At 34.2% G+C, this 27,377-nt stretch overlaps 1 protein-coding gene across 4 annotated transcripts; it reads right to left on the reverse strand.

The window, feature by feature from the left end:
- Positions 1-541: 541 nt before the first annotated feature.
- On the reverse strand, positions 542-27,348 carry LOC569071 (receptor-type tyrosine-protein phosphatase H). 4 transcript variants are annotated; one of them, XM_087309127.1, is made up of 20 exons: positions 27,220-27,348; positions 24,743-24,828; positions 21,427-21,697; positions 18,750-19,001; positions 18,009-18,260; positions 15,674-15,925; positions 13,044-13,310; positions 12,368-12,634; positions 10,516-10,749; positions 10,173-10,442; positions 8,681-8,780; positions 8,514-8,561; positions 7,752-7,833; positions 7,572-7,662; positions 6,964-7,037; positions 6,651-6,788; positions 4,989-5,111; positions 2,904-3,064; positions 2,637-2,772; positions 542-1,162 (listed from the first exon to the last, which is right to left on the reverse strand). In XM_087309127.1, the coding sequence occupies exons 2-20, from the start codon at positions 24,788-24,790 to the stop codon at positions 1,046-1,048; spliced, it is 3,183 nt and encodes a 1,060-aa protein (XP_087165253.1). In that variant the 5' UTR covers positions 24,791-24,828; positions 27,220-27,348; the 3' UTR covers positions 542-1,045. The 4 variants fall into 4 exon arrangements, with proteins under 4 accessions (XP_087165253.1, XP_087165256.1, XP_087165254.1 ...); XM_087309130.1 differs by lacking the exon at positions 27,220-27,348 and having other exon boundaries at positions 10,516-11,962; positions 12,159-12,634; positions 24,743-24,942; XM_087309128.1 differs by lacking the exons at positions 18,009-18,260; positions 27,220-27,348 and having other exon boundaries at positions 24,743-24,939.
- Positions 27,349-27,377: the final 29 nt, after the last annotated feature.

A 27,377-nucleotide genomic window follows, 5' to 3' on the forward strand; every position in this document is an offset into this window, starting at 1 on the left:
TCAGCATACTATCATCTCAAAAATGTTGCAATCAGATGGCTTGCTTCCAGTGAGGACCAGTAAATGCTTCCATCATCCAGGTATAGTTTCTGGAGGAGTTTATGAAATCTGAAAGGATTTGGTGGACACTGTTGTTCAGCCTTGCTAAAGCACAGCTCTCTCAATAAAATAAATGTTAGCCATTTAGCAACAAAAGTTAACAGGCAGACAGGAGCCCCCACTATGACGCGAATCTGCTGTTCACGCGTCTATTTACACAAACATAGCGAGATTTATTTGCGCAAGAGGCATCTTGTGTGAACAGCGTATAATCTAAAAAAAAAACAACAACAAAAACAACAATAAAAATAATATCTAAATAAATATATACATACAGTCATACACACACACACACACACACACACACACACACACACACACATACACACATATATATATATATATATATATATATATATATATATATATATATATATATATATATATATATATATATATAATTTTCTTCACTGGAAACAAACTTTTACACAGTTTAGCAGAGTTTAAATAGACGTCTCTTTTTTTATTCTTGGCAAAACATCGTCATTGTTAAAATGCTCTGTGGAAAATAAGCAGCATTAAATGCAGCTCAATGAAATAATCCATAAACCTTAACAAGCTAAAATATTATATCAAAATATAGTACACATATAACGACTGGAAATGTGGAAATAGTTCAGGGTCAACATACTATTTTTTTCATTGATAATAAAATCAGCATTAAAGTATATGTAATGTTTGCATCGTCCATGTTTTCAATGTTTATTTTTGGAAAGGAACCACTGGATAACAAATTGGGAAATATTATATATAAGTGTAACATACGTATAAGTAAGCATGCTGAAAATATAGGACTGTGGCTTGAAGATTATCTGAACTTGATATTTCTGCGTTATATTGACAGATTTTTTTATTTTATTTAAAAAAGATTTTATTAGTATATGGTTTTGCGAAATGTTTTATTTTTTAATGTTACATGAATTGTTTTCATGTGTGAATTGCACCTTTAAATACTTTTCAAAGCCATTTCATTGACATAGATGGAGTCCGTGTTTTCATAAATGGGTTCTGACTGTGGAGGCAAAGAGTCCAGGATGCACTGGTGCAGGAACACATACTGAGACTGTAAGAAAAGATGAGAAGCATAATAAAGTTAAAAAGAGTAAAACATATCTGTAGTGTGTTCATTTTTCATAATGCCCATAATAATCATCATCACTAAAATACCAAATATCCTGACCAGTACTAAACAGATATTTGAAAACCAAGGAAGTATACTTAAAGCATCTGCAGCTCTAGTTGTTTTGTATTTTAATAAATTCTGGATCCGGCTCCAGTCAATCTTCAAAACTTAGTTGTAGAAATTACAGTAACATTGCTGAATGTGCTGAAGGACTGGATACAGGATGGATAAAAGGATGAATAAAAGTTGCCAACTAAATGTGGCAGTTATTTCAAATGAAAGCAGTTACTCTTAATATAAATGTTGGAAATGAGTTTTAACAAGCTCTCTCATAATTCACTTTATTTCTCTTAAAGTCAGAATTTATAATTCACATTTTTACTTTACGATTGTGATTTGAGTGCTGAAAAAAGAACTTTAAAATTCTTACAAACATTATAAGCTTTTAAAAGTATTAGTATTCTGTAGTAATATTTACTGATCTTTGTGACAAAAAAGCCCAGTAGTATCTGGATGCAGCCTTTATGATGCATGCTGAGATTGCATCACTCAGCCATGCAGTGTCAGACACAATACACTCAATGGAGTGAGTGACGTCACGGTGACGGGTAGGGTTAGGGGTGGGGTCAGATGAGCCCATTAAAAAGCATTGGATGCAGCTCAGATTGCACTGCACCAGGTCTGCATCCAGACCCCTCTCAAAAAGCCAGTCAGCAAAACAAGCCACCCTGACATTTTTTCACCTGCTTTTTCCCTTGATTGAGATTTTTCTATTGATGTATGGTTAATTAGGACAGGACATATTAGACTGAAATTCAACTATTTGAATATCTGGAATCTGATGGTTTCAAAAAGTCTAAATATTGTGAAAATCACCTTAAAAGGTGTTCAGATGAAGTTGTCAGCAATGCATTCATTCATTCATTTTCCTTCAGCTTAGTCTATATTTCAGAGGTCGCCACAAAGGAATGAACCGCCAACTATTCCGGCATACGTTTTACAGGGTGGATGCCTTTCCAGCCAACAATCTTTTACTGGAAAACACCCATACACGCTCATTCACACTCACACTCATACACTACGGCCAATTTAGTTTATTCAATTCACCTATTAAAGCATGTCTTTGGACTGTGGGCGAAACTCGGGGAGAACATGCAAACTCAACAGCAAATGCCTCCCGGGACTCGAACCAGCGACCTTTTTGCTGTGAGCTGACAGTGCAAACCACTGAGCCATAGTGTCACCCAGCAATGCATATTACTAATCTAAAATTCAGTTTTTATATGTTTACGAGGGGAAATTTACAAAACAAATCATTTTTGACCCATACAGTGTATTTTCTGGCTATTCCCACAATTTTACCTGTGTCATTTAAGACTGTAACCAGGGTCACAAATGGTTTTTATCATCTTACCTCAGTTTCTACCATAAGTGGCCGGCTGAGTCTCATTTCCTTAACAAACGCTGCAACACCCACTGCCTTCTCTCTGTTCAGCTGCTGCAGCAGGACGTCCAGTGCGATCAGTGTTCCTGTCTGGCCCACTCCAGCACTACATTATAGAGAATATAACCAAAGGAATAAATATTTCACTTCACCTCTATGGGTTGATTGTAATGCTCTTTCTGTTGATTTCTGTGAATCAGTGTAAGTGTCATTATTAGCAATGTGTTTTAGGATCACCTGCAGTGTACAACTGTTGGTCCTGCAGAGAAAGGGCTCTCTATGTGCTGTCGGACAAGTTCTCTGAACTGGATTAAATCTTCAGTGCCACAAGGGACACCATGATCTGGCCATGCTGTGAAGTGGAAGTGATGCACTGTTCGTGTATCAGAGGTCATTTTCTGTTAAGCACAACAAAAAAAGATTGATTCCATTAAGGTTACCTGGCAGTTATGTAAAAAATGTTATGAGTTATGTATAAAAAAGAATTAAATAAACAAATATTAGTAAATAAATTGATCTAAATTTGTAGGAACCTTTTTGTGAACAAAAACCCAATCGTAGTCAAGGTCAGAGATAATGAAAATGTTTAATATTTAAAATATTTTCCCAGGACACTAGATAATAAGTGTATAGCAGTCAAAGGTTGTGCTATTTTTTACAGTGTTTAAGCCCTACAGCTCTGCAGATCCAATAGCGAGGGCTTATTTTATTTCCTTTTTCTTTTAATTAAAGCTGTGTTCTAATGCTATTTCATGAATACAGAGTTAGTTACACTGTTGGACTCTCATGTTGAAGCATTGGTCAAGTTTCAAAAAATTGCTTGAAAGTAACACTGACTATTCATATTTCAAAAATCTTACTTCCGGGTGCCAACCAAATTATTATTTTTTCCTTAAAGGGCCATGACACCCCCCACTTTCGGTTCAGCTATACCCTAGAATTTGTTCAAAAGATGCATCATAATGGAGCTCTGCGAGAATGGGTAGGAGTGGGCGTGGTCAGCTGGGGAGAAGAAGGGGAGCGAACAACTGTTGTCAGTCGGCTCACAAAATGAGACACAAACCGTGAGGAGACGCATGATTTTATAGTTTACAAAGTTAAAATGCAAAGAAATAAACAGCAATTTAATGCCCTGCTACATTTGTTATTCGTAATTTCATAGATAACCACAATTTATATCATTATAAAGATTACCGTGTTCATATAAACACTATTATTGAGGACTTTTCCGTCAGTCTCCAAGTCTGAGTCATAGGTCTGAATGCAGACTCAGTGCAGCAGGTCTCTTGCCCTGTCTATTTTAACCATTAGCCCTGTTGGTAATTTGGAGGATTTAGGCGAACACAGCAGCACGACAATGTGTCTAAATGTGAATAAACTCCTGATAAAAGACAACGTCCGCCATTCTCCAATTCTTGTACTGCTCTACTGACAAAAATGGTTGCAGCACACAAACAACTTTGCTGTATCGACCATGACAGAATCACGGGGTAAAAACATGCAACAAACCCTGTGGATCATGGAAACAAACAAATAAGACCCTTCATGAACAGCTAAATACTGTGTGCCATGGGTCCGTGTCTCACAGCTTGGCACTGGCAGGTCTGTCTTGCCTTCGGAAAGCACGTGCAGTCATGAATGATTAAGAAGCCAGCTCTTCTCATAGGATAAGAAAACTCAGCTATGAATAATAATAAGAAACCGATGCGTCACCACTCCACTAGCAGATTCGTGCTACGTAACTGATTTTGATCCCGCCCCAAAAATTATATTAAACCTGGAAGCTAAAATTAGCTGACAAAAGCCCCAAATTATCCAGTTTTCTCCACAATTAAAGCTAACAGGTGCTAACATAGTCTTAGCTGATGCTCAACACACACAAATCTGTTAACATCTCAAAAATAGTACTCGAGGTTTTCTAGAAGCTTTAAGATTCAAAAGTTTTAAAAGTTATATTTTCGTGCGTGGATATTCCAGTTGGACAAAACGCGAAGTGTAATAAACAGTGTTTTCAAAAGTATTCAAAACCTATTATCATGGTAATATGATGCAGATTAAAGATGAAAGCTGTCGAAGTGAAACAAAAGCGTTGAAGCAATAAGAAATGAGACTGATGTAGAAACCAGAAGAGCTTTTATAATGACACAGAAAAGCTTACTGTTGTTCCACTTGTCGACACATAGAGAAAGCAGCGCTGTTTGATATAATTAAATACATTTTAGAGTTATCTGCTTGTTAAGTGTGACGTCACGCGAAGCGGCTTCCGGGTCCAAGCGTGCACAACATATTAAACATAAAGAAAATTACAATTGGATAGCTTACATTTTTCACATGAAATTCCCGCAAAGTCCAACTTTCAGATTTATTCTCTGATTTCACAGCGACAAGCAGATTTCCGTAGAGACACGGTGTGTTCTCCAGCGGCCAGTACTGTTCACACTTAACCTGGAGAAGTTAATTAAAAAAAAGAAAACGAAAAAGCTGAAAATAACTGTCAGGTACAAATGACAAATATGATTATGATCAATTATAATAAATATCATAAACTGTGTTATTACACAAAATTAGATTTAAAAAACTAAACACACATCTTTAGTTCTGATAATTGAAAATTACATAAAGAAAAAAAAATAGCATAATAGTGCTTCTAGCATGTGGAAATGTCCAGTTTTCTGTTTCTAGATTTAACAAAAAAAAAGTGCTTTTTTTAAGGTTAAAAAACAGGTTTATCTTAAATTTTATCTTAAACTATCAAACATACCACGTAATTGACACAGACCAATATTGAAACAAACATTATAAAAATATAGTTAGTATTTATAAAAAAATAACTAGTAGTCCCCTGGAGTTGTGTCATTAGTGTACCCTGTAAAAAATATTTTATTTTGAAATACAAATCATACTGATGACAGAGATTTTTTATTTTTTTATTTCCTAAATATAAATGAAAAAGGCCCAGCGTAAGTCTCTCATTTAGGTTATCTGAAATTTAAAACTTTTAGTTAAACTCACTGGTATGACAAACTGTGAAAGTACAAATGAATTAAACAGCTTAATTTACTGAATATACCATAATTGACAACAGTTTGGTACCTTGCGGCAGACATCGTAAAACCATTGCACAAATGATCTAACTTAATTAAAACACATTTTTAACAAACCTGATTAAATCAAATAAAGCTTAAGCTTCTTATTTGTTGCATTTTCATTAATATATATATATATATATATATATATATATATATATATATATATATATATATATATATATATATATATATATATATATATATATATATATATATATATATATATATATATATACGTTTAAAGATTTGAGTGGGAAATACTAATACTTATATACAGTTGAAGTCAGAATTATTAGCCCCCCTGTTTATTTTTTTCCCCCAATTTCTGTTTAATGGAGGGAAGATTGTTTCAGCACATTTCTAAGCATAATAGTTTTAAACACATATTTCTAATATCAGATTTATTTTAACTTTGTCATGATGACAGTAAATAATATTTGACTAGATATTTTTAAGACACTTCTATACAGCTTAAAGTGACATTTAAAGACTTAACTAGGTTAATTAGGTTAACTAGGCAGGTCAGGGTAATTAGGCAAGTTATTGTATAATGATGGTTTGTTCTGTAGACTATCGAACAAAAATTAGCTTAAAAGGGCTAATCATTTTGTCCCAAAAATGTTTTTTTTTTAATTAATAACTGCTTTCATTCTAGCCGAAATAAAACAAATATGACTTTCTCCAGAAGAAAAAATATTATCAGACATACTGTGAAAAATTCCTTTCCTTAAAACTAATTTGGGAAACTTTTAAAAGAGAAAAAAAAATCAAATGGGGGCTAATAATTCTGACTTCAACTGTACATATCTTTGGACTAGATTTTTTAATAAATGAAAAACTACACAGTGTATCACAGCAATATACAAGCAGTTTAATACTCATAACATTGCCTTACCATTCCATCCTCAGTACAGTTGGTTACCATGACAATAGCTGATGACTTTTGCTCCCAGACCATTCTCCAGAATTCATTGACAGTGGACGGCAGTGGACCTTGTGCCGCTATATACTGTCTGCTTACATTTCCATATCCCTGACACACACATAAACATCATAAACAAAGATTAAAGTTACCAAAGATGGATAGAGATTGGTCAGTTGATTCAGATAGGAAAATAATTGACAGCATAAAATAACATGGAAATAAATAAATATATATCAAATGATAAAATCAAAGGATATTATGTAGTGAATATTTTACAACTTACAGGGATGTAGTTGGCATTGATGTAATCAGAATCACCCGCTTTATTTATGGTTAGATGCACTCTGGAGCTGTCATCTGAAAAGAGAGAGAGAAGGATAAATGATCTATTAAGACACAATTGTATTACTGTTAATGAATATTTTGTTTGTAAAAAAAAAAACAGATTCGCTCATGCTACAGTAAAATCTAAAGTTTTCAGTCGCCCTCTGGTGGAAAAATGTGTGTGTGTATATATATATATATATATATATATATATATATATATATATATATATATATATATATATATATATATATATATATATATATATATATATATATATATCTATATATACAGTGAAATTTGGTACAGTGAAATTTGTGAAATTCATAAGTGTTCATTAGTTATTTAGTTGTTGAAGCTATAAAAATGGGATGAGGCATAAAGATTAGGGAGAGTTTGGACTTTGATATCACAGCTTCAACTCATTATTCATACAGCATGACTTCAAATTGCATTATTGCATGAAATGACAATGGCCAAATCTGGATGTGTTGGCTTCACTTTACTCTAGTGGATAGAAATGAAAAGTCATTTGTTTTTTGTCTGTATATGAAGTGAATACTCACATGGCAATACATAGGAGATTCGATTTTTATCCTTGTTTTCAGGGAGACGAGCCGCAACACTTGACTGTTTTACACCCACTGAACCCAAGTCCTGTTAAAAACATATTCAGGAAAATCATAATCTGTAAACAGTTGAAATGTAAAAAAGTACAATTCTATTTCATGTTGAGTCGACTTTACCTTATATTCAACGCTGAAATTTCTCTTGTCATCACAACTCATGTTATGAAAATGTTCAGGAAATTTATCTGAGGCAATTGTTCTGAAAAATTCCAGAATTTCACAGTTATTTTTATTATTAAGTATCAGCTTCCCTCCTGGTTCCTCCCTCCAGTTCCTCCTCCCTGGCCACCCACCCTGCCCTCATTTCTGTATATGTTTTTTTTGTAGGTGCTAGGATGCGCCTTCCTGGTAATATCACAATTAGATATTTCACATGTCTTGTGTTCCATGTGCTTGTGTTTTGTAATGTGATTCTTTTGTTGTTTTTCCTGCTGTTTGTTAGTGTCTATTAGATTCACCTGTGTTTTACCCCTGAATATATGTTTGGAATGCAATGATTAAGAGTAAATAAAGCTGCGGTCACACTAAAGTTTGAGCTTGCGTAACTGTGTAGTACAGTGCTGAGAAAAGGGGTGGGATTAAACATGAATAGACATTTAAAAAAGCAAGCGATTGGTCCATATTTTAAATTTCTGTCTAGAGAGGTCATGTTTTGATCCTCGATTGGTCTCAGTAATGCGATTTTGCAGGTCAGAGTTCGCCAAGCTTGACCTGTACAACACAGTGAACTGCGATAATTTCCGGTCTGATGCATTCGTGTGTGAAAGTCTATGGGGATAAAAGTCTACTGTGACCTCAGCTTAATGATAAAATTTACAATTTGGAATGAATAATGTATTTTACAACATTTACAGTGGAATAGAGTCATACTGTACATACTTGTTGTGTGTTATAGACACTTTTGACTCCACAGGTGGGTGTGATCTTCTAAAGATGAGACATTATGAGAAAAATACTTTAAATAAAACAAATAATATAGTTTTTAAAATATATTTAATTCAATAAACATAATCCTATACATTAAAACTAGTAAATAAATAGCTTACTTATTATGAAACTTGGCTGAACCATAGCGGATCCATACAAAGACTCCAGCACATATAATGATGACCAACAAGAAAAACACCAGTACACCAGCTATAACACCTGCAGAACAAACGAACAAATCTATTAATACATTCATTTTCTTTTCAACTTAGTCTCTTTATTATTCAGGGGTTGCCACAGCGGAATGAACCACCAACTTATCCAGCAAATGTTTTACACAGTGGATGCCCTTGCAGCCATAACCAAACACTGGGAAACACCTATACACACTATTTAACACACACACTCATACACTACAGCCATTTTAGCGCATCTATACCACGTCTTTGGACTGTGGGGGAAACCGGAGCACCCGCAGGAAACACACGCCAAGACGGGGAGAACAAGCAAACTCCACACAGAAATGCCAACTGACCCAGCTGGGGCTTGAACCAGCGACTTTCCTGCTGTGAGGCAATGGTGCTATACCCATTGCGCCACTGTGACGCCCACAAAGTTATTCATAAATTGTTATTGTTTTATATTGTGATATAGAACTGTGTGGCAGATTAAAGTGTTATTTCACGCTAAAATAAGATTTGCTATTTATTTTTACCCTCATGTCTTTCCAATCATATGAGACCTTTGTTCAGTTTCAAAACACAAATTAAGGTATTTTTGATCAGGGGTCACCAAACTTGTTCCTGGAGGTCCGGTATCCAGCAGATTTTAGCTTCTAATCATAGATTCAATTCAATTCAGTTCAGCTTTATTTGTATAGCGCTTTTACAATGTAGATTGTGTCAAAGCAGCTTCACATAAATGGTCATAGTAACTGGAACAGTGTGGTTCAGGTTTTAGTGTTTAAGTTCAGTTCAGTTCAGTTTAGCTCAGTTCAGTGTGATTTAATCATTACTGAGAGTTCAAACACTGAAGAGCCAATTCATCGATGCGTAGCTCTACCAATCCTGAACCATGCGAGGCAGTGGCGACAGCGGAGAGGGAAAAAAAACTTCACCTGATGGGAGTGAAGAAAAAAAACCTTGAGGGAACCAGACTCAGTTGGGCACGACCATTTAAATTTCTCCGCTGGCCAAAAGTCTTGTGCAGAGCTTCATTCGCCGTGAAAGACACCTGAACAAAATAATCAAGCTCTTACTAAGTATACTTGAAACACCCAGACAGGTGTGTTGAGGCAAGTTGGAGCTAAACCCTGCAGGGCACTGAACCTCCAGGAAAAAGATTGATGACCCCTGTTTTAAATGAAATCTGAGAGCTCCCTCATCCTCCATAGACAGCAACGAAAATTCAGAAAAGGAGGTCTCAGGGGATTAGAATGACATGAGGGGGAGTAATTAAATACAAATCTTAGATGTTTGTGTGAACTAACCCTTTAACATATTGTGGCTTAAATAACAAATGTTTGAAGGAATATTGAAGGACAATTACAACATTAAGATATGTATTGAACTGGTTTATTCAGTTAGGAGTTTTAAAATTAAGGAATCTTACCTGCCGGATCAGTTTGGCAGTTGATCGATATAGTTTCACTCCTCCTGGCTCCAGAAAATGATGTTGCTGTGACTTTGTACCACTGAGCAGCTTGCAGGTCTGTTACCAGCTGCTGAGTTGGTTCGTCTGAACCATGCGAATGGTTGAAGCTTTTTTTGTTAACATCCACCTCCACCACATCCACAACTCCATCTGGATATTCCCACATGACAGCCAGACCATATCCTCCAGAATGATATTTGCAGCGAAGATGAGAGACACTATTTGGAACTACAGAAGTTTGAAAGAAAATCAGAATTCAGGTGTCAAGTGCCATGGTCCAAAACAGAGAGTTTAAGCTCACCTAATGTCAGGCGTTGTGAGCACTGTGTGAACATCTCAGACTCCAAGTTATAAAACAGTGAAACAGTGTAGCTTTCTCCAGGATACAGGTCTCGCAGATTCACCCTGTCTCCCTCAATAGAAGCATTTTTACCACTCCCGCTGCTGCTTTGAGCCGTGACATATGTGCAACCGTACACATCAGCAACTATTGATGTGTTGGTGACTTCCCAGCTAAAGGATGCACAATCCAGAGCTGCAGAAAAAAAACAAGAATAAATAAACACTAATTTAAATGTTAGAGTTTAGTGGTAAATAAAGATCTCACGATTTAAGTTTTAATCCTGATCTGTGTGTAGTCGTGGTGTTAGCTTTGATTGTATGGTTTTACCCTGGATTTCTTATTTTCACTAATGCTTACAGAATATCTGCTAAATATGCTAAAAATACATTAAAAAAAATGTGCTTGTCTGTTTCCCAAATGGCGGTCAAATATGTACAAATGCAAAAAAGCTAAATATTCTAAATTACATTTTTAAAGCTGGGTTTATCCATATTTGTCCCAAATTAGGGTTCAGCTAACAGAGTTATTAAATTAAAGAGTAAAAAATTGGTAATAGATTAAAGTAAGCATTAACTGGCAATATGTTTTTAAAGAGGGTGGCACGGTGGCTCAGTAGTCAGCACTGTTGCCTCACAGCAAGAAGGTCACTGGTTCGAGTCCAAGCTGGTCTAGTTGGCATGTCTGTGTGCATTTTGCATGTTCTCCCTGTTTGCGTGGGTTTTCTTCTGGTGCTTCGGTTTGCCCCACAGTCCAAAGACATGCAGTATAGGTCAATTGGGTAAACAAAATTGGTTGTAGTGTATGAATGCAGGAGTGTATGGATGTTTCTCAGTGCTGGTTGCGCTGGAAGGGCATCTGCTGTGTAAAACGTATGGCGGAAAAGTTGGCGGTTCATTCCGCTTTAGCGACCCCTAATAAATAAAGCACTAAGCCGAAGTAAAATAATGAATGAATGTTTTTAAAGCAAGTTTATTAATATAACTGTTCAATGTTGTCAGCTAAAGTCAATTAAATTATATTAACAGAAACAGCTTCTGGATTTGAATAATGTAGCAAATGCTGAAACATTTTGGTTACCCATAATTCAGAAGCACTCTTGTGGTCTTTCCGGTCAAAAGTTATAGAAGACCTGTAACATAATTTTTTTTCCAGAAAAATAGTAGTAATTTATTTTTTATTCAAGACGATTTTTTTCTTTTGTATTTTGCATTTAAAAAAGATTTTGTGGTAAAAATAAATAAATAAATAAATAAAAAATCCATCTATACGTGTGTTTATATGTTCATTCATTCATTTTCTTGTCGGCTTAGTCATTTATTAATCCGGGGTCGCCACAGCGGAATAAACTGCCAACTTATCCAGCAAGTTTTTACGCAGCGGATGCCCTTCCAGCTGCAACCCATCTCTGGGAAACATCCACACACATTCACACACACACTCATACACTACGGACAATTTAGCCTACCCAATTCACCTGTACCACATGTCTTTGGACTGTGGGGGAAAACGGAGCACCCGGAGGAAACCCACACGAAGGCAGGGAGAATATGCAAACTCCACACAGAAACGCCAATTGAGCTGATGTAGTAATATAAACACACATCAGTAATTAATTTATTAATTTTTATTAATGCAGAATTTCTAGTTGGAATACTCATTCATATTCACTTTGGTCAGGCAGATTAGTGACATTTGCTTGTAAAGAAAAGAAAAACATGTTTAATAACATAGCAGACATACTGTAGCATGCTGTCAAAACTTAATTTCAACTATTTAGCTTTTCAAATCAGTGTAGTGTCATAAAACTTACTGGTGATGCTCTTGAATCTGTGTCCAGGATCTCTGACATTATTTGACACAGTGAAGAGAGTAAAACTGTATACAGTGCCTGGTTCGAGTGATGAGTATTTATGTGCAATCACATCCCCCACAACAGCAGATCCAGTGAAGTGTTGCTCTACCCCATCACTTCTGAGCAGAATGTAGTTGTAGACGTTGTTTTGGTTCAATTTATTCCATTCGACAGTCAACTCTGTGAGTGATCGAGTGACTCTGACTTCAGTTACACAAGATAAAGCTGTCAAGAAAGATTCAACAAGAATTAGTCATTTTAATAAAGGGACAAAGCTAAAAAAGAAAATGAATGAAGGAATAGTATAAATAGTGAATACTGCAGAATGAATTTTTATATTGAGAGATAATGTGTAGCAGGGCTAAACTGCTGTCAGATCAGATCTTGTATTCATATTTATATATTTAAATCATGAATCTGAATGAATAACCTAAAATGTAATATAATCTAAACTAAAATATAACATATAATCTGTTTTTTTTCCAGTTCAACTCTGTTTATTAGCAATTTAAAATGCATGATAACTGTTACATTCTGACTTTTTTCTTCTTTTGCTCAACACTGTCATTTGGCCCGTTATTTTTATATTGCAAAAAAGAGAAAGAAGAGAATATGAAAATTTAGAGCCACTCACATGTGGTATGATAGAAGTTGTATCCAGTGCTTCTCTGAGAATAAAACTCTGTGTGCAAAGTGAAGCTGTAATTTGTTGCAGGATTCAAGCCTGATACATGATGCTTTATCAAATTCTCAGCTGTACGATCAACAGTTTCCTCAACATCATTGTATTTAAGAACATAGTTGTATTTGTTGTTTTGTTCATTAGGCACAGGATTCCACTGTAAGTTCATGTCAGTGTCACTAGCCTCCACCACAGACACACTTTCAATATTAGATGGCACTGAAACAGACACGCAAAACACAGAGTCTGTCATCTACATTTATATTTACAGTAAGTCATTTAGGAAATGCTTTTGTGGGACTTACAAATGATTAGGGCATTGAGAGGCATAATAATACTCTGTAGCAAAATTAGCTCAGTTTATGAATATTAATGATCAATAATACATTATTATTAATTATGACTATTCAGAATTAACTTAAGTTAATTTAACAAAATAAATATAACAATGACTTCACCCGCTCATCTGAGCAAACTCTATTTATTAATTTATTTATAAAGGAAATTATAACTACTTCTTGTGAAGTAGATGAGTAGTTTACAAGTTTTAGTAAAATTGATTTGTTTTTTTTTTTTTAAAAGATTTGTTTCATTTGGATGTATCTAGAAACCTTCATGATTATGTTGATATACATTTGTGTACAAAAAAAAATCATTTTTATTATCATGAAAATTGCCTTTATTTGGGAGGGTTTGCATCCATTTTGGGATGCAAGGAAGTTGAAAGCCTGATGTGAGAGGAAGTAAATCAATTTCTTATTTATCTCTTGAAATCTTTTATTTGGTTGTTCGCTTGTATGTCATTGAGAAACTAAACATGGATAACATGTAGAAAATTACTTATAAAAGGAAAATGGCAACTATGAACTTCGGTGGGCTTACAGTTTTTCTCAGTCGCTTTGGTGCATTTCTCACGACACTTTTTACATTTGCACAACAGTTAATGAATTTCTCAAAACAATTAGTCATTTGTGCACATCCTAGTAGCAGTTTCTCATTCCTTTCAACAAATTGCGAATGCTTTTGGACATGCATCAGTTGCTTTCATACAACTCTCTGCTATTTATAACATTATCTTTTGCTTTTGTCATGTCAGTCAAAATTAACTAAACTTGTAAATGCTGAATAGTCATTCCATATAAAACTAATAGTCCTCATTTCATTACTTGAGTCATTACATACAAAAATGTTGAACTAGGTGTCAAAATCTGTCTAGAAAATTTTATAAAAAAAAATAAATCTTAAAAATTGAACAATTTTATGAAGGATTTACAAATCTGTTTATGTTGTAGATTTAGTTGCAATGTGTACTGCAATATTGTTTACAGTTGTGCACAGCTCTACCTAAAGGGAGTTTATGCTTGTTGTAAATAAGGGTGTGTTTTTTCTTTTGCACAATGCTGTGAATAAATTAGGATTGCAAAGAGCAAATACAGTAAACATGTGAAACATACATATTCAGTGTTTTGTACTCAGATACCTCACTAAATGCAGTGATGTCTAACTTTACTGCAGTTCTCAAATGGCTGTGCAAATAGAATATAGTACTGTCTTGAGCATTTTCAGGAAGTTTCACCAAAATCTGACTGTTTTGGATTAAAAAAAAATGTAGAGAGTAAACTGCCATAATGAAAACATGACAAAGCCATTTGACTTTCTTGTTCCTAAACAATGGTGTCAGGACTTTTCATTTTGATGATACTGACACTTTGATTGACATCAATACTTGCTTCTGAGGAATGAACTATCCATTTTGAGCAAGTGACGCGCTTTTGCAGGTTATCAGGTTTTGCAGTTTGTACCAATTGTTTTAAATATGCATTAACTGTTGTGCAGAAATACACAAGTGTTGTGAGAAATGCACCAACGCGAAACTGTAAGCATGGCCAAATCTGTTTTTGTAACAGTGTAATGAATGTTGTAACATTGTATTATGTTTATTAAAACATAAATGATAATGCAGTTTTTTCTCAGTCACTTTGGTACTTTTCTTCAGGTCAGAATTGTATTTTAAATAAAATACGGCAATTCGTAACTTTTTGATTAAGTGGCTAATTCGTATGAATTCGTACAATCTAATTCATACAAATTAGTATGATTTGCTCATACCACGTTGGGTACTACGCCTCCTTTTTAAAATCGTACATTTTCGTACGACTGAACTCGTACGAATTCGTACGAATTAGCCACTAAACTGACAAAACGTAAAATACTTACGTTTCCTTGTGAGATTAGGCTGGAATATTGTAAACACATTCATTCATTCATTTTCTTTTTGCCTTAGTCCTTTTATTAATCAGGAGTTGCCACAGCGGAATGAACCGCCAACCAGCACAACCCAGTACTGGGAAAAACCCTTACACTCTCATATTCACACACACACACACCCATACGCTACGGCCAGTTTAGTTCATCCAATTCACTAATAGCGCATGTCTTTGGAATATGGGGGAAACCGAAGCACCCGGAGGAAACCCATGCAAACACGGAGAGAATGTGCAAACTCCACACAGAAATGCCAGATCTAATTTCCTAAACACAAAGAATCACATTAGCCTGACATTACTTATGTACTGACTCACCAGTTACTTCAGAGAATCTGTATCCATGACTTTTAACTCCTTCAAACACAGTATAGAGTGTAAATAAGTATTCAGTCCCAGGAGACAAAGATGTGATGAGACACACCACTGTAGTATCAGTAAATGATATTTGAGTTTCAACATCACTTTTGTCCAGCTCATAAGTGTATTCATGGTTGTCTTTTGTCCATTGTAATGTTAGAGCAGACTCATTTCGACCAATGAACCTAAAACCTGTAATATCAGGGGGAACTGAAGAAGAAAGAGACAGAAATTATATACTTTCCAAAATTATTTTACTATCCACTGGTATAACAATTCAGCCATTCAGCTTTATTAACAATTTTACAACATTTGTATTAGCATCAGAAGTCTATAATATTTTTAAATCTATGTAATAGAGAAAATATGACATGCATGTATATTTGAGATCATGTTCATGCTTATTTGCAGAATAGAACAGCAGATTTACAAAAGCAGATAGATAAATACCTTATTTGCCCTATGTTTTAATAACATATTTCGTTGTATTGTTTACTCTGTCTTTTGAATAAAATCCAAAACCACCATGTTTATAAAAATAGAATTTTGGAGTAGGAAAACAAGCCTTTGTGCTACACTGAATATAACAATACTTTACAATAACTGTCCATTAAAAAGTAACTATGCAAAAAGTAATGCATGATTAGTGAATAGTATTACAATAATGCTATATCTATTAGTACTATAGTAAGAAAAAAATACACAAATATATATATATATATATATATATATATATATATATATATATATATATATATATATATATATATATATATATATATATATACAGCTATAGTATAACTATACTATATAGTATAGACAAAAATAATAGTCTAACACTGAAAATCACTGAAGAGCATTTAGGTAACAGTTAGTTTTAACAAATAATTATTTAGTTTTTATTGTTATTATTTTATGTTTCAGAATTTCGGTCTGAAATACAGTAAAGCCTATTTATCTAGTACATTTATTTATCGTGGTTTGACTTTTACATTGGACATAATAAATACTGAAGTTCTTAATGGTTAAGCTCATTCATTAATTGTCAATTACCTATGTTATAAGAAACTCAACCAAAATTTGATATTACATTCTGACTAGTTTATGTTTCTTTATTAGTTAATAGGTGAAGTGTTACTGCTGTTTATCACACTGCTCACTCCTGTATTAATTCTCACATACAGTGCATCCTGGAAAGTATTCATGGTGCTTCACTTTGTCCACATTTTTTATGCTACAGCCTTATTCCACACTGAACTAAATGAATTTATTTCCTCAAAATTGTACACACAATAGCCCATAATGACAATGTGAAAAAAGATTTTTTGAAATTGTTGAAAATGTATAAAAAAATAAAAAATAAAAATAAAAAAAACTCACATGTACAGAAATATTCACAGCCTTTGCTCAATACTTTGTAGATGTACCTTTGGCAGCAATTACAGCCTCAAGTCTTTTTGAATATGATGCCACAAGTTTGGCATGCCTGTCTTTTGAAATTTTTGCCCATTCAACTTTGCGGTACCTCTCAAGCTCTATCAGGTTGGATGGGAAGCGACGCTGTACAGCCATTTTTAGATCTCTCCAGGGATGTTGAATAGGATTTAGGTTTGGGCTCTGGCTGGGCCAATCAATGATATTTACTGAGTTGTTGTGAAGCCACTCCATTGATATTTTGGCGGTGTGCTTTGGGTCATTGTCCTGCTGGAAGATGAACCGTCGTCCCAGTCTGAGGTCAAGAGCACTCTGAAGCAGGTTTTCATTCAGGATGTCTCTGTACATTGTTGCATTTATTTTTCCCTCTATCCTGACTAGTCTTCCAGTTCCTGCTGCTGAAAAAACATCCACACAGCATGATGCTGCCACCACCATGCTTCACTGTAGGGATGGTATTAGCCTGGTGAGTGGTGTCTGGTTTCCTCCAAACATAACGCCTGGCATTCACTCCAAAGAGTTCAATTTTAGTCTCATCAGACCAGAGAATTTTGTTTCTTATGGTCTGAGAGTTCTTCAGATGCCTTTTGGCAAATTCCAGGCATTCTGCTATATGCCCTTTACTACGGAGTGGCTTCCGTCTGAATGAAATGTGAAATCTTTTTTCACATTGACATTATGGGGTATTGTGTGTAGAATTTTGAGGAAATAAATACATTTAATATATTTTGGAATAACAATTTACAACATGTGATGAAATCATAATTAAAAATGATTGATCTACATTTTTTTCCATTTAGTTTCTAAAAATGAAGTTGAGATGAAGAAAAAAGAAGAGCAATGATTTATTAAGACTCACCAGTAACATTGGAGAAGCTGAATCCACTGCTCTTTAAACCTTCAAACACAGTGTAGAGTGTAAATGTATATGTAGTCCCAGGAGACAGAGATGTGACCGTATATTCCACTGTAGATTGAGTAGATGGAGGAGTTTCCACTTTATCCTCATATCTCAGCTCATAAGAATATTCAGCTTTGTCTTTTTTCCACTGTAATGTTATCGTAGTCTCACTCTGATCAATGACTGAAACACTTTCAACATTTAGTGGAACTGAAGAGCAAAAACACAGAAAGAGACATTCAGTTTCTGTTTCATATACTCAGAAAGAGAGAGAGAAAAAAAGAGAGGGAGAGAGAGAGAGAGACCGAGAGAGATATCTTAAGAATAAGTGGAAGCAGAATGTACTTGAGCTCAATTTTGAGCTTCACGGCAAACGCTGTAAATTCTTATGTACATGTGATTTTTCAGTTTTTTTATTTTAATAAATTTGCAACAATTTCCAAAAATATTTTTTACATTGTCATTATGGCGTATTGTGTGTAGAATTTTGAGAAAAAATAAATTAATTTAATAAATTTTGGAAAAAGGCTGTAATATAAAAAATGGGGAAAAAAGTCTAGCGCTTTGAATACTTTCAGGATGCACTGTAAATAGTTACCTAGTATAAATGTACCATTAAATTAACTAAAGCACTACCTGAAGAACATTTTAACATTTACCAAAGATATATCCCATAACATTTTACAACAATTTACTCACCAGTAACAGCAGAGAAGCTGAATCCACTGCTATTCAGACCTTCAAACACAGTGTAGAGTGTAAATGTATATTTAGTCCCAGGAGACAGAGATGTGACAGTATATTCCACTGTGGATTGAGGAGATGGAGGAGTTTCCACTTTATCCTCATATATCAGCTCATAAGAATATTCAGCTTTGTCTTTTTTCCACTGTAATGTTATCGTATTCTCACTCTGAGCAATGACTGAAACACTTTCAACATTTGGTGGAACTGAAGAGCAAAAACACAGAAAGAGACATTCAGTTTATACTCAGAGAGAGAGAGAGAGAGAAAAAAAGAGAGGGAGAGAGAAGTTTTTTGAATTTTGAATACACTTTTAATTAATACAAAAATTTTAAACTACAACATGTTTCATTGCTTTAAACAAACACATTTCAAAATCACACTATATTTTCTTCAAAAATCAATACATTATTTTCAACCCAACACAACATATTTTTTACACTCCACATGTCTTTTATACTCAGAGAGAGAGAGAGAGAGAGGGGGGGGGACAAGTGGACCAGATAGTATCCTTAATTAAAAGATTAAAAACATAAATCACAAATTCCAACTGGCTATAATGAAACTGTTCAATTGGGTTCTGGGAGTTTGTCATTTCCCGATGTTACATTCCATGGTGTTTTGAATGTATTGTTGCGTTTGGTTTATTTTCTCCCTCTCTTCTGCTCTCTTTCTGTTACCTGTTTCTCAAAGTATAGATGAGAGGAAGTTGATTAATTGCCTGCCAGTTGCAAGCTATATTGAAGCTTGCTTCCAGAGTGTGGTTTCTTTCCTGCATAGTTGTTTTGTTGAAAGATAATTTTCACTGTTATGCTTACCTTATTAAAGTTAAAATCTGTTGTAAAAGCTTTTGAATTTGTTTAAACTCTGCAATTGAAACTAACTTTGTGTTTGGAAGCTGTAGCGAGGTGGGTGCCATTTTATTTCTAAAACCCTTTTACTCTTGTTTATGTTTAGTTAGGGAGTTAGTGTACTTTTTAGTTGATGTTAATTTTATTTTACTTCGTCAGATTAGACAGTTTTACTCGCTGTACTTTTGTTTTTTTGTTTTAGCTTTTCCCCCTCCTGAAGTCTATTTTTTGCTGCCCAGTTTTGTTATCATCGTACATTTCTGTTAATAAATTCTTGAATTTGGTGTGTTGTCATGAAGGCAGGGGACTGATCCACACTCACCCCAACCAACATTAAAACTTTTCACTGTTGCTCAAACTCCTAGATATTTAACGGCACAGTCGTAACACCAAACATATGAAATAAAACACTAATAAAGCTTATATATAAAAAAGGTCAAACAATTTAGACACTAATAATTCTGTGTGAGCAGTAATCTGGGGAAGCTGTTCTGGAACATCATCAACAACAGACTCAGGTTTCCTTACAATAAACTATGTCCTCTACAATGAACTATGTCCTCCACAAAAGTCAAATTGGCTTTCTGCCAAATTACAGAACATCAGACCATACTTTCCCCCTTCAGGCTCTGATTGACAAATACATTAACCAAAACCAAATTTTTGCTTGCTTTGTAGATTTTCAGAAAGCATTATATTCAATTTGGCATGAAGGTCTGCTTCTAGAATCAGGTAATGGTGGTAAAATATACAACATTATTAAAACAATGTATTCAAACAATCAATTATAATTGGAAATAAACGAAAGGGCATAGTGTAAGACTATGCTGTCCACTGTCACTTTTCAATATTTACATTAATGAATTGGAAAAACGTCTAGAACAAGCAAAAACACCTGGTCTCACAGAAAAGTACATGACTCCAGCATAAAAAGGCCTCTGATTCAGATGGTCCTGAAGCTACAAAGACATCTACAGAATCCAATCAAATTATAAAAACACAAACTATTAAAGTCTCTCTTTAAGGTGCAGTAGGTGAGACGTTAAACCGAGGTTTAGACTCTCTGTATTTGTTAAAAATCCCAGGATGTCCTTCGAAAAAGAGTAGGGGTTTCACCCCGGCACCCTGGCCAAATTTGCCCACTGGTCTCTGTCTATCATGGCCTCTTAACCATCCCCATATCATAATGGGCCTCATCACTCTGTCTCCTCTCTACCAATAAGCTGGTGTGTGTGTGTGGTGTGGTGTATGTGGCTGCCGTCGCGTCATCCAGGTGGATGCTGCACACTGGTAGTGAATGAGGAGATTCCCCCCCCATTGTGTAAAGCGCTTTGAGTGCCCAGAATATTGCTATATAAATGTAAGGTATTATTAATTATTATTATTTTCCAAGTGCTCTATAAAGGATATTTTAAGGATTTTTTCAACATATTTTAAAACAATAGTTTTTAATTTATTAATTTCTTATAGCATATTTTTGCCTTTCTAATTTAATAACTCTTATGTCTTTGTCACGATGACAGTACATAATTTATAAATTATACATAAATATATATGTATTTCTTAACAGGGCTAATAATAGTGGCCTTAAAACTGTTTAAATGTAATTTAAACTGCTTTTAACACGGTGCCAAATACAAATTGCCTTGGTCTGTTAAACACCACTTAGGACATATTTGAAAAAGAATTAACATTTCACAGAAGGACTCATAATTATAACTATATATATATATCTTTTTTTTTTTGACTGTAATGTAATGATTGTAACTTGAATGACTTACCAGTTGCGGCAGAGAACAGAAATCCTGAGCTCTTTTGCCCCTCAAACACGGTGAAGAGTATAAAGTTGTAGTTAGTCCCAGAAGACAGACCTGAGATTGTATAAGTTACTTGATTGCCAGAGCCAGCAGTGATTACTTCACTGTCAATCCCATCTCTATGCAGTATATAATTGTTACTACTACTGCCGCCAGCTTTATCCCACAGAAATGTTAATTCAGTCTCTGTTTGATAAGTTATCCTAACATCGTTAACATTAGGGAGAGTTTGTCCCTGAGGAAAGAAATAGCATTCATTAAATAAAGAAATATTGTATGATTGACTCCAAAACAATAAATGTATTTATTCACACATTATTTTTAATATTATTATTATTATTATTATTACTGTTTTAATATATATTATACAGCAAACAACATGCATAAAACATAGCTTATATATTAAGACAATAATAATAATAATTAATAAGTGAATAAAATAAAAAATAAGAAATATACACCATACTCAAAAGTATATGCTTGCGTAAAAAAAAAAAAAATCATTATAACATCCTTCAAGGTACAGTTCTTAGAAAATCATAACTTATTTATGAAGAGAACAATTAAATATTGAATTTTATATTCAGTCATGAATTTATAAAACAATTCTCAAGTAAAGAAAATAGCATGATGTCCTATTTGCTTAATAATGCAATATATAATAAGCAAAACATATTTTGAATATTATGAGTACTTGGCTATCATGTGATAATGGTCTTTTTTCATGATGAAAATATGTCATAATAACTGATCAAAAGTATCGAAGTAACCTCATATGAATATATCATAAATAGCAACAATAATTACAACTGGCTTAATGTTTTCCTTTTCATTCTCCCTCTACCATTAAAAAATAATGGAGCAAACTACAATACAACTTAACTTGCAAATGTTGAAATGAACAATAACAACAAATATAAATAAATCAGCAATTCCATGCAAAGTCAACCTTACTATGAAAAAAATTAGGTTTTCACCAAAATAGTGAAACCTTTTCTAGGTTTTTTTGTGTAGGCTTGTATTTTATAGTACTCTAAAAATACTCAAAAATGTCTCTGTCAACCTTTTTAAGCTATTTTATTTGATTTACCAAAGTCACACAAGTGGTAATTTCCCATCTGTCACACCCATAACATAGAGATGTCACATACATAACAAAGCTTTTTCCTTATGAATGCAAAAATGTAAAGTAAAATAAAATCAATCATGTTTGTTCTATAGTGAGCCAACTCTTATCCTTTTGATTCGCATTGTTTCTTTTGGGCTGTGCAATTTCATTCCCAGAATGTCTACAAAGTATGTTATTTACTGTAAACTCGCAGACGTTTTGGTCACATCCATAACGCATGTTTATTTTCCTCATTTAAAATCTAAAACATGTTTACACATTAATATTTTTCTGACTGCATAACTATGTGGTTAGTTCTTTTAGAAAATATAAACAAATGTTTCAATATAATGGTAACAAATACTTTCTCTGTGAACATTTGTTTTTCAATTTTACTGCAAATTTTGAATCCATAACGCTGGAATTGCTCAAATGTTTTTGTTTTTTCTTTGTTAGTTAGTGTAATACTGTTAGCTATTGAGACTTTGGAAAGTGTCAAAATAATACTTACACTACTACAATAATAACAATAATACAGCTGGATGTTTTTATTTTTAAATTTTTGATTGCAGTAGTCGCAATCTGAAATAGTGAGGACATGTGAACTCATATAGAAAAGCCACCTATATGGTGGTGAGCTTTATAATGCACAAACTCAAACAGTGGCATAACAGTGAAATAGTCAAATATAATTTAGAATAAAACGTTTTTTTTAAAGAAATTTGTCCTGCATTAACAAACATCCATCTATTTTCCACTGAAACAATTTATGATTGTTGGTCTAGTAAATGATTATCTCTGTAAGTAATTCTGAAAACAGTACAGAATTGATAAGAAAGCTATTCAAAGCTAACAAACAAGGAAATACTGCGTGATCAAAATCTGACAACATGTGTAAAACACAAAGTTCAAAACTACTCTAACATTTAGCCAGCTATTTTCATTTAATTATTACATTGTGTTGGCGGTTCACTCCACTGTGGTGACCCCTGATTAATGAAGGGACTAAGCTGAAAGGAAAATGAATGAATGAATATTTTATATTTTAGATAATAATATCAGGTGACAGCAGTAAGAAACTGCAGATTTAACAAATATATGAAAACACTTTAATTAAATACCAAGTAAAATATTAGTACATGATATGTTCTGTCATCATGGCAAACACAAAATAATTAGTTAATAAAAATGTGTTATTTTAAAACTTTCATTTTTAAATGTGTTGATTTAAAACACTTAGGAAAGATTGTAAAGGGCTGATACTTTTAGTTTCGACTGTTTAAAAATTCATTTACAATCCATAACACTTAACTTGGCATGCACACAAATTGAAGGAATATCATTAAAACTGATGACTAAACATTAAATAGCAGACCCAAACTAGCTTTTGTTGATACAATAAATTTAGTGTGATGATTTGAGCCACCACAATTGCTTAAAAATAAGTTGCCTGCTGGTCATTTTTAAAAATCTTTTCAGTGAAGTGTTGTAAAAGTATATTTTTCTGGTGTGACATTTTATTTTGTAGCAAATAATACAAATGTGTTAATCTACTTTTAATTTTTTTCTTTAAAAAAAATCCATAACTTTCATGTTAACCTGTATTTTACACCCAGTATGTATTTGTGTTTTACACAAAACACTGACTCAGATTTTTGTATGCCCAGAAGTGAAACATTCATGAAAGGTGCAGTACTTTATGTCCACGACAGCACTGTATTCCCACCGTGTCCTCACCACCAGTGAAACATTCCTATTTTATTAGTTACTGCATTTCTCTGATTGAAAATGAGCTTGACCCTCAAATCCTGCAAATGTACAAACTGCTGCGTACCATCTGAAAAGACCTTTAGGAGACCTTCAGTTTCAGTTTAACCTACAGTTATTCATACGATCTCCACAAGAAAAAGAAATATGAAGTCAATTTCTTAACTTAAAAGAAAACGAAAGCATAAAAAAAAGAAGAAAAAAAACATAAGACAGAAACCGAGCGGTTGACCAGCACACATTGCACGTCCCTAAATGAACTGTGTCTGACAAAAACGTAAAAAGCTTTCACAAATGCCATGGCCTATAAAATTACATTTGTCCATCACAAAAACTCTCCCCGTCCCAATCAAGATGCTTCTGCAACCCACTTTTGTAAAATTACAGTTATAGAGTAAAACTTACCGATGCAGAAAGCACACACAGCAGAGCAAAAGCCAAAACCTGTTCCATGATCAACACACGTCACACTGCAATGTCCTATTTAACACCTGCATTCAAAAACTGTCTTTAATCAGAGTAACTTGATCTTTAATCAGAGTAACTTGTCATTAAAGTTGAGCTCTGACAAACATCCGCTTCGCTCTTCCCTTTATTGTGGTAATAACAGATAATAGTTCAGACATTTTATAAATGGTGGAGTTGGGAGTGTCTTGATATCTCTAAAACCTGTGTAGGGATTGATTTTATTCAGACTTTAAATATGCCCTGCAATAAAACAATAAAAACTCTGGAATCTGAAGAAGAGGACATGTGAAAAAATCAAGAGCTTAACAACTACAGTCCCCCTGTTTATTTTTTCCCCCAATTTCTGTTTAACGGAGAGAAGATTATTTCGACACATTTAAAAAAATAATAGTTTTAATACCTCATTTCTAATAACTGATTTATTTTATCTTTGTCATGATGACAGTAAAAAAATATTTGACTAAATATTTTTTAAAGACACTTCTATACAGCTTAAAGTGACATTTAAAGGCTTAACTAGGGTAATTAGGTTAACTAGGCAGGTCGAAAAAATATATAGCTTAAATGTGCTAACAATTTTTACCTTAAAATGGTGTTTAAAAAATTAAAACCTGCTTTTACTCTAGCTGAAATAAAACAAATACGACTTTCTCCAGAAGAAAAAATATTATCAGACATACTGTGAAAATTTCCTTGCTCTGTTAAACATCATTTGGGAAATATTTACAAAAGAAAAAAAAATCAAAGGGGGGCTAATAATTCTGACGTCAACTGTATATACTGTATAATTTAGACTTGAATATCCATGTATACTCTTAGATTTATCTTTGAGTAATTGATGTTGCACATTTATTTCTGAACTAGGTTTTATTTTTTGATTTTGTAATTGGCATTATACATTTTTTATCTGAAAAATTAAGAGTTAAGTTTTTATGCATTCTTAATTCTCTTGAAATCTTTATATTCAGAAGATTATGTGGAGTTTGCAGTACATCAACAGCCACTTTAGTAGGAACACCTGTCCAACTGCTTGTAAACATAAAATGCCTTATCAGCCAAACACATGGCAGCAACTCAATGCATTTAGGCATGTAGACATGGTCAAGATGATCTGCTGCAGTTCAAACCGAGCATCAGAATGGAGAAGAAAGGTGATTTAAGTGGCTTTGAACGTAGCATGGTTGTTGGTGCCAGATGGGCTGGTCTGAGTATTTTAGAAACTGCTGATCTACTGAGATTTTCATGCACAACCATCTCTAGGGTTTACAGAGAATAGTTAGAAAAAGAGCAAATATTCAGTGAGCGGCAGTTCTGTGGGTGCAAATGCCTTGTTGATGCCAGAGGTCAGAGGAGAATGGCTGGACTGGTTCCAGCTGATAGAAAGACAACAGTAACTATAAAAATAACCACTTGTTACAACCTATATGCAGAAGGGCATCTCTGAACGGACAACACACTGAACCTTGAGGCGGATGGGCTACAGCAGTAGTAGACCACACAGGGTGCCACTACTGGCAGCTAAGAACAGGAAACTGAGGCTTCAATTCGCACAGGTTCACCAAAATTGGACAATCGAAGATTGGAGAAACGTTGCCTGGTCTGATGAGTCTCAATTTCTGCTGCGACATTCAGATGGTAGGGTCAGAATTTGACGTCATCCATGGATCCATCGTGCCTTATATCAATGGTTCAGGCTGGTGGTGGTGGTGTAATGGACTGAAAGTGGACCCCACCTTGGAGGCCATAAGTACCAATTAAGCATCATGTCAACCCTGCAGCCTACCTGAGCAATGTTTCTGGCCATGTCCATCCCTTTATGACCACAGTGTACCCATCTTCTGATGGCGACTTCTAGCAGTATAATGTGTCATGTCATAAAGCCTGAATCATCTCAGACTGGTTTTTAGAACATGACAATGAGTTTGATGTAATCAAATGGCCTCCACAGTCACCAGATCAATTCAATAGACATTGGGTAAACTAAATTGTCCATAGTGTATGAGTGTGTATGGATGTTTCCTAGAGATAGGTTGCAGTTGGAACGGCATCCGCTTGGTAAAACATATGCTGGATAAGATGGCGGTTCATTCCACTGTGGCGACCCCAGATTAATAAAGGGACTAATAAGCCGAAAAGAAAATGAATGAATGAATAATAGTAAGTAAAATATCTTACCAGGACAGGCATTCTCATGCTACCTAAAGACAGACAACTTGTCTAAAGCTAAAATTGATGTGGTTAAATTTTAATGTGGTTAGCTAAAAGTGGTTAGCGAAAATTGAGACAAGCTAAAAACATTGCCGTTGGTTTGTCTCTGCATGTGTATTGTATAATGTGCTTACATACATTTCGACCTTAATTTAATAAAAAAGTTTCACATTTGCTAATCAATATTTTTCTAGTATTTATCATACCTCTTCATCGTGTCGCGTTTGTTTTGGTGTAATGATTTTGATAAAGTTCTGGAGGCTCAGAATAATACTGTGCAGCCTCCCCCTCCTCATCTCGCTAGAGTGGCTCTGTGTGTTTAACTCCTCAACTGTGGGTGTCGCTGTGTGTAAGCAATAGAGTA

The sequence above is a fragment of the Danio rerio genome, chromosome 24 (genome assembly GCF_052040795.2).
Source record: "Danio rerio strain M-AB ecotype USA chromosome 24, GRCz13ab, whole genome shotgun sequence".
NCBI lineage: Eukaryota > Metazoa > Chordata > Actinopteri > Cypriniformes > Danionidae > Danio > Danio rerio.

Bases quoted from the DNA above. Each gene is read 5' to 3' on its own strand.
- LOC569071 (XM_087309127.1), bottom strand. From the start codon at position 24,790: ATGGAACAGGTTTTGGCTTTTGCTCTGCTGTGTGTGCTTTCTGCATCG. The intron at 10,750-12,367 runs GTAAGTTTTATG...TTTTTTCTGCAG, and splicing joins CAGATTCAAGAGCATCACCA to CTCTGGATTGTGCATCCTTT. The intron at 5,112-6,650 runs GTAAGGCAATGT...TAACTTCTCCAG, and splicing joins ACTGTACTGAGGATGGAATG to GTTAAGTGTGAACAGTACTG.